This window comes from Triticum urartu, chromosome 7A (assembly GCF_056163025.1).
Source record: "Triticum urartu cultivar PI428250 chromosome 7A, HENAU_Tu73, whole genome shotgun sequence".
In the NCBI taxonomy this organism is placed as follows: Eukaryota; Viridiplantae; Streptophyta; class Magnoliopsida; order Poales; family Poaceae; genus Triticum; species Triticum urartu.
Genome location: NC_141879.1, coordinates 169101052 through 169108607, shown reverse-complemented (window position 1 = coordinate 169108607; position 7556 = coordinate 169101052). Strand labels below are relative to the sequence as shown.

The window sequence follows — 7556 nt, the reverse complement described above, 5'->3', positions numbered from 1 at the left end:
TTTATGACAATTTATATTGGCATGAGGATGGCAAATTTAGTTGGCGAGTACAACAATTTTCTAACAATAAAATGAACTGCCGCGAATTTGACATGGTCATCAACTAAACTTGCCACGGCAAACATAATTTGCCATGATTTTTTTTGATTTGCTATGCTAAAAATCTGACATCTGCTGGATATTCGGGTCCTTCTTTTTTCTTTTGAAAAGCCAACCGATTTAGAGTATGTATCTGTTTTAGCAAAGTTGGTCTAGATGCGAAAAATCGGTCGAGATTAGTGTTGATCTCGGCTGGTGATTTCACTAGTCCGCGCAGGTGCGAAGCCCGGATTCAGCCCGCTGCTCCCCTCTCCTCTCCCGTCGTCGGAGCCCCGGCGACCCCTCTTCCAAGCCGCCATCGTCCTCACCTCCAGCGCCACTTCCTCTTCTCCACCACTCGACCCAGCCTAGCAGCGAGTCGGCGGACGGGAGGATGATGGGAAGCAACAACCCCGGCGGCGCAGGGGGAGGGGGAGGGGGAGGGATGGCCCCGGGTACGGGGGCCGGCGGCAGCGACGGGCGGCACGACGACGAGGCCGTGCTCACCGACTTCCTCTCCTCCCTCATGGACTACAATCCCACGGTACGCCGCCGCCGCCGCCTGCCCTAATCCCCTCTCGTCATGCCAAGTTCCGTGTTTTGATTCCGTGGCGCGGCAGATCCCGGACGAGCTCGTGGAGCACTACCTCGGCCGAAGCGGCTTCCACTGCCCCGACCTACGCCTGTGAGTACTCCCTACACATCCAATGTCTCTCCCGACCAAATGTCTGGATCGGTAGTTAGGCCGAGACCCCCTTTGCTGCTCTAGGTTAATCTGGAACTGAAATTTGCCAAGCATAGTGATAATGGAGCCACATAGAGTTGTTTTAGCACGTTGTAGTTCTTTTTTTTCGAGAGTATGCAAACTGCATACCATAACTTTATAGAAGAAGAGAATTGCAAATACAAGACGACCACTCTCTGTGAACAATGAGCTTAGCACGGTGTAGTTCTAGTCTGAGAGAAATTACAGTTTCCCCTTCGACTTGGTGATTATTGGTCCACATGAATGACATGCTTTTCTTTTCTTTTGTTTCTTGTGGTCTGCAGAACAAGGCTGGTTGCTGTAGCTGCTCAAAAGTTCATTTCAGACATTGCAAGCGACTCTCTTCAGTACGTGAATCCACAATCTCACTAGTTTGCATTTCGTCTCAATGCATTTCGTCTGTTGGTGTGAGGGAATTGCAGTATATCTTGTGCACCTCTTTGATATTGCGCTGTCCTTTCTCTTGAATTAGGCACTGCAAAGCCAGGGTTGCAGCACCTATCAAAGATAACAAGAGCAAACAACCAAAGGTGAATTTACTTCTTAATTAGAATTTCCATGTTACTTCCGTCAATTTTTTTCCATGTTACTTCTAGCACAAGACCTGGCATGCCATTCTTACTCCTTACAGTTTACTAATGACATCCTTTATTCTACTTCAGGATAGACGTCTTGTGTTGACAATGGATGATCTTTCAAAAGCCTTGCGTGAGGTAAACCATTTTCTATTACATATGAGTTTTTATTCTATGCAACAGGACACCCTTTATTACATTTGTTCTCATGTTTGAAGCCCACATACACAGAATAACAATTAGCCACTTACATTCTTAGGAGCTGAATCTCTGCACTGGTTGACCCTTGTAGACCAAGAAAATTGCTTGATGTGGTTTTGTTCCAAGAGGCAAAAATAAGAAATATCATATGGATTCAGTTTTATATGTTCTACGAACATCTTACAAGTACAAAGACACCTTACATGAAATCAGCGTTTAAGCACGGTTGCACATACTTGGGATAGGGTAACAGCCTGACACTTACATGCCTAATTGACAAATGATTTCATATAGTGTTGCCTTCTAATCACGGTTTGGGGTGACAGTACACTAACATTGAGTTATAGGGCCTGTATCTCTATAAGAAGAAACTATACAGACATCTACTATTATGGATGCTGTACATCCTCCAAATCATCCCAAGCATACATGGTTATAGAGAGATAATAAATACATAGTGTTCTCTGTACTGAAGCAGAGAATCACATGTGAATTGATGCCCTAATTAGAAAAGTAGGAAAATGAAGGCAATGTGAATGGTGTTACAAAGGTTAAGATCATAACCATCTCCAAATTAACATGGGTAATTGTGCAATCACTAAAGATTGAATGAGTAGAAGAAGCAATCTAACCACCGTTTTCTGATCATGTTTAGTGAGAATGCTCATGCTTATAACAAACCAGCCAAACCATTATTCTCAAACAATCGGGGCACTTGTCAGATAGGTTTAAACTTACAATGTTATTAACTGATTTCCTACAAGCCTATATTGAATACACAGTATGTCTTCTAGCCACAGCTTTTCTGGTTTCTAGTTTGCTACCTTCATCAGTAATCAAGTTCTCTGTATATTTAGTTGCATGCAAGTAGTCAGGATGACATTGTTTGTAATCTTCAGCTTCAGAATCAATCTACCTTTTATCCAAACCTCACACACAAGGGCATGCTTCTCATGCAATATATGACAATGGGTGTTATACAGAGGGAAATGTCAAATATCCTTCATCCACTTGTCAGGCATCCTCCTGAAAATTTTTTGTTTGATATAAAAGGGTTCTAATTCCCAGAATACATGCTTGTGCAAGTTCAATGTACCTCTAATTTGAGAACTCTCTCTCACCCCCCCCCCCCCCCCCCCCCCCCAACACACAGACAGGACACCTCACCATCATTAGCTGATCCACTTGTCCACAAGCACCACCTAGTCCACTAGCTGATGCATTAGTGATCTGTTTAATCTTGTCCAAAAAAGAAGTGATCTGTTTAAAGAGAAAGCATTTATGACTTGTATGGCTGATACTGAGATGCCAATATAGGTCATCAATGTACTCTACTTTGTCACAAGAATGATCATTTTAGGCTAAAACCCCACTTATTTTTGGTGGTTACCACTGACACATACCAGGCTAAAATCAACCGCATTCATGTATGGTATGTTTGCAACTGTTCATCGTACAAAAAACAAGGTAGTGCACCGGCCTGCGATACTCATACAATGCAGCACAGAGGACTGTTCTCAAAGATGTCTGCGTAGAGGCGACACCCTCTCACTTCACATATTTAACCTACCTAGGTATCTGGCTAGTCGGCGATGAGGCTCTAGGTGCCACCCCAACCCCTGCCGAGTGCCCAACACTTTCAGAGCTTCTGCGTATGAGCGTATGCTTCATCTTTCTGACATGTCTTTAATTTTGAAATTTTGCTTGCAGCATGGTGTTAATCTGAGACATCCAGAGTATTTTGCGGACAGCCCATCAGCAGGGATGGCCCCCTCAACAAGAGAGGAGTAGAATGGGTCAATTCTTCAACAAGAGAGGGCTAGAATTCGTTGTTTCTTATAAGCGTAACAAGTGAACGGTCGTGTCCTTCCCAACTTTATGTTACAAAACCTTATAAGCATGTATCCAATGGCAGTTCTTGATGTATTATGTACCAGTAGTTGCCACCATTTTATGCTTATGTATAGTATTGCTGGTTAAGTTCTCCCATTTACCCCTATCTTGGAGTGATTGCATCTTGAAACCGTCGACCAGATCAGATTGATTTGATCTTGTGTACCACTTAAGTTTGATTCCTGATGGTTGACTAGCATAGATAGCACCAACATAAACTGGGAGGGAGTGCTGGAGAATGATGATCTGGAGATCAGATAGGGCTAGTTTGCCTTCTTCAGTACTCCCTTTGTAAAGGAATATAAGAGCGTTTAGATCACTAGGGAGTATCAAATTCTAGGAACACAAGTCAAAATTGCGTACTTCATGCTGTAAAAAGGAATACTACACTAGTGCGTACTTGTCAGGAGGGGAACTTTTGGTTCCTGGGTACATATGTACCCTATATGAGAATTTTTTTTAGCAATTCAACAAAAAGTCAAAAAATTCTGAAAATATTTTTGAAATAAACTTGACCTTTCATTGTACTAGTGAGAAAAGTTCCACAACAAGAAAATTTCTCTTTGACTTCTTTTCAAAAAAGACAAAGTTTTGGTCAATATAGCATGAATAGTGACCTATAATAGCAAATAAATCTTGTCTTTTTCGCTGTGAAGTCAACGTAGATTTTTTTTTTGCGAAAATTGATATATTAGTGCGCAAGTAAGTCAAGTTTAATCTAAAAATACTTTTGAAGTACTTTGACTTTTTGTTTAATTATTTAAAAGAAATACCCCATATAGGGTGTATATACATGCGGGAGACAAAGGGTATTTCCCGTACTTGTCATGGCTATTAGATGTACCTTTGGTTTGTCAGTTTGTACATACAACAGCACTGCCAAGACTTCAAAGGTCGCCTCATACTTCTATCAATCGTACATGCATGCTTGACCTTGAACTTAATTCGTCAAACATGAAGCAAATTTCTTACTCACTGTTTCAACAAGGATAGTTTCTTAATATCTTAAAATAAATAAATACTACTCCCTTCGTCCCATAATGTAAAATGATTTTTGACTAATGTAGTGTCGAAAAACGTCTTGCATTATGGGACGGAGGGAGTAACTACTAAGGCCTCCCTGATTCGCGGGATTCTAAAAGTGCGGGAATAAAAAAAAATATAGGATTGGATTGTCATGCTCATAACAATCCTATAAGATGACCAGCGCTTAAGGCTCCGAATAGGTTCGGGGCTTTTGAACCGGGTCGTTTTCTGTTTCAAAACGGTGGGAGGAAGGCCTATTTCACACTCTCTAACGGTTTATCTTCTTCCTTCTCCCAAACTGCGCGGTTTCACTCCAAGGTTTTCGCTTCGTTTCCATGGAAACCCCATCAAACACATGACGCTTCTGGTCACTCGCCAAAATCCTCTGATTCTTGGTGTCCGCCCTTGATGACTTGATGTAGGGTGCAGGTGGAGCCTCTGATGGGCCGTTGATGCAGACTGCTTTACGATGATGCAAAGCTATACAAGATTGCAATTCCCACTTCGTTCACCAACTTCCTCTATAAATTTCTCAGTGTTTTAAAAATTGCTAAAGCATATATTCTCTCCGTTCGTTTTTTCTTGGAACACCTTTTTTTTCTGAACCAGAAACCCTAGAACTACAATAGTTCTACGGTATTTTCATTAAATAAATATATACAAAGTTACAAATTACAAAAGAGGAGAACTAACAGGTTATTAACCAATCCCACTTCTAGGAAACTCCATGGCAATAAATAGGAATTAACTCAAATGTGCTTCAATCCAAAGCTTTTTCCGTGCTTCACTTTTGCTCTGAGAATGGCCAATTGTAAATCTCTAGGCTCTAGCAAGAGCAGATTTCCAAGACTGAATGGAAGGAGTTTTTGCTTAAAAAATCTTTGCATTTCTCTGAATCCATATGTGCCAACAGGCCATGATGGTGATATCTGTTGCAAAATCATCAGGGAAAACCTCAGCCAAGTTCATGAGTTCATCAATGACACAGGTCCCTCTCTTTCTGTTACTTGCAATCAAATCCCATCACTGGAGCGCAAATGGGCAATCCCAGAATAGATGGAGGGCGGTTTCTTCACAGTTTAGCTCACACAACTCACATCTGTAGCTAGGTAAATGGAAACTCTTCCTCTGGAGGAGGTTCCTGGTGTTCACCCTATCATAGAAAAGCAGCCAAATATTTTTTTTTGTATCTCAACATGGTTGCACTCTTCCAAATCATTCTGAGGAAAGGGTGAGCCTCATTATGCTTACGCAGCCACTGGTACATTTTGATTGAGAAGCTAGCAGAGTTCCATGGGTAACACCAACTATCTTGAGCATCACTGCGTTGGAGTTGCTGCAGAGTACCACCAAGCTGCAAGAGCTGCTGGTATGCTGGAGAGTTCACACCTTCTTTTTGTTATCGTCGTAGTTCAACCGGAACAGCCGTTCCATGTTTGCCCCGCATCCAACCCGCCGCTCACCATGTTGCCAGCAAACGAGATCCATCCGTCCCGGCCGCCTCTTCCCCAAAATCAAGAATCAACTTCAGAGCAAAACTTTCGTCAGGTTTGTAAAGCAGTTTGCTCATAGTCATTGCTCTGATTTGGAATCAAACTTGTTGAAGTTGGATCTCTGAATTTCTTGCGGATGTTAGAACATTATTAGTGTCATCTTACTGCAAACCTCTCAACATGCAGAAGTTGATTGGTTCTTACTCTCCCTCTGTAGACTAATATAAAATCATTTAAGTCACTTGGTCTAAACGATTTTATATTAGTTTACAGACGGAGTACATCCTATCAAGGCTGTGACATCGCTAGTAAGTTTATTAAGCACTCACCAGAGGATGCAGATTTCAGTGGAGGATGGAGCACGGTGTGGTGGTCAGCTTTGCACAAGACGGGATTGCCGAGCTCAACCACAGCGAGCTTACAAAGGTCACTCGGCCTCCAGAAAGGTGACGAGAGTCCTGGCGGTGCTGCCCGGCCCAATGCTCAGATGCGGTGGGCAAGGCTTAGGGAAAAAATCCTATGAGACCGGGTCTCAAAGGCGAACAAATTAGACCTAGTCGGATGGATGACACGTGACTTCTCTAAGCCCAAAGCACCTAAGTACACTTCCACCAGTTTTCGACCCCAATTAGCTATTCCGCATTGAAATCCCAAGCTTGTGGGCTCGAACAGGTACGTAGCTCTAGGGTTTTCTTTTTCTCGCTGATGTTCATGGCGGCCACGCCCAAGGACTTGGCCTGCCGCGTGCCACGAGTCAGCGACGACTACTTGTCCATGGTCGCGCCGACCATGCCAAAGGAGCTCGGCACCGTCCGTCCAGTCGGAGGAGTGATGTACACCACGCTGGCCTAGTGGCCTGGCGGCCAGTCAGTCGGAGGAGTGATGTACACCAATAACTTAGTATAATTAATGCACCAATTGTTTCCATATAATTACATTACATTGCTGATGGTGTTGGTGTATTCCATGTGCAAAGGAGGATAATCCAAATGCATCTTTATATCAAAATGTGTCAAAGGAAGAATGTGTTTTCAATCTGAAGGAGAGGCACACAAGTTCTATAACGCGTATGCTAAAATGAAAGGATTCAGTGTCAGGTGGCCACATAAAAAACGAGAGCAGATGGTACCTTATCTGCCGGATATTTAGTTTGCGGTAAGGAAGGTGTGAAGGAAACACATAGCACACATGAGACGAGGAAAGAACAAGCTTCTACAAGGACGTCTTGCAAGGCTCGTGCTCAGCTCCATATTTTCGGCGGGTGTTTGGAATATTCAGAAACTTATCATTGAGCACAATCATCATATGGAATCCCCCGGACAAGGTACACATGCTAAGATCACAACGACATCTACCAGACGTCGACAAACACATGATCAACCACATGCAGTCAGCAGGAATACGACCATCTAAAATATGTAATTATTATGAAGAATGGTGTGATGGAGCCAAAACTGTGACTTTCTTAGAGATGGATTCCAATAACTACATAACAAGAGATCGTATGAAGTATTTGGAAATCAA

General features: G+C 42.7%; 1 protein-coding gene across 1 annotated transcript; it reads left to right on the top strand.

The window, feature by feature from the left end:
* The first annotated feature begins 249 nt into the window (after positions 1–249).
* LOC125523523 (transcription initiation factor TFIID subunit 10) lies at positions 250–3619 on the top strand. The gene is made up of 6 exons (XM_048688552.2): positions 250–622; positions 699–763; positions 1129–1191; positions 1317–1374; positions 1507–1557; positions 3331–3619. The coding sequence occupies exons 1-6, from the start codon at positions 473–475 to the stop codon at positions 3409–3411; spliced, it is 468 nt and encodes a 155-aa protein (XP_048544509.1). The 5' UTR covers positions 250–472; the 3' UTR covers positions 3412–3619.
* The last annotated feature ends 3937 nt before the right edge of the window (positions 3620–7556 follow it).

Bases quoted from the DNA above. Each gene is read 5' to 3' on its own strand.
- LOC125523523 (XM_048688552.2), top strand. From the start codon at position 473: ATGATGGGAAGCAACAACCCCGGCGGCGCAGGGGGAGGGGGAGGGGGA. The intron at 623-698 runs GTACGCCGCCGC...GTGGCGCGGCAG, and splicing joins TCATGGACTACAATCCCACG to ATCCCGGACGAGCTCGTGGA. The intron at 1,375-1,506 runs GTGAATTTACTT...ATTCTACTTCAG, and splicing joins ACAAGAGCAAACAACCAAAG to GATAGACGTCTTGTGTTGAC.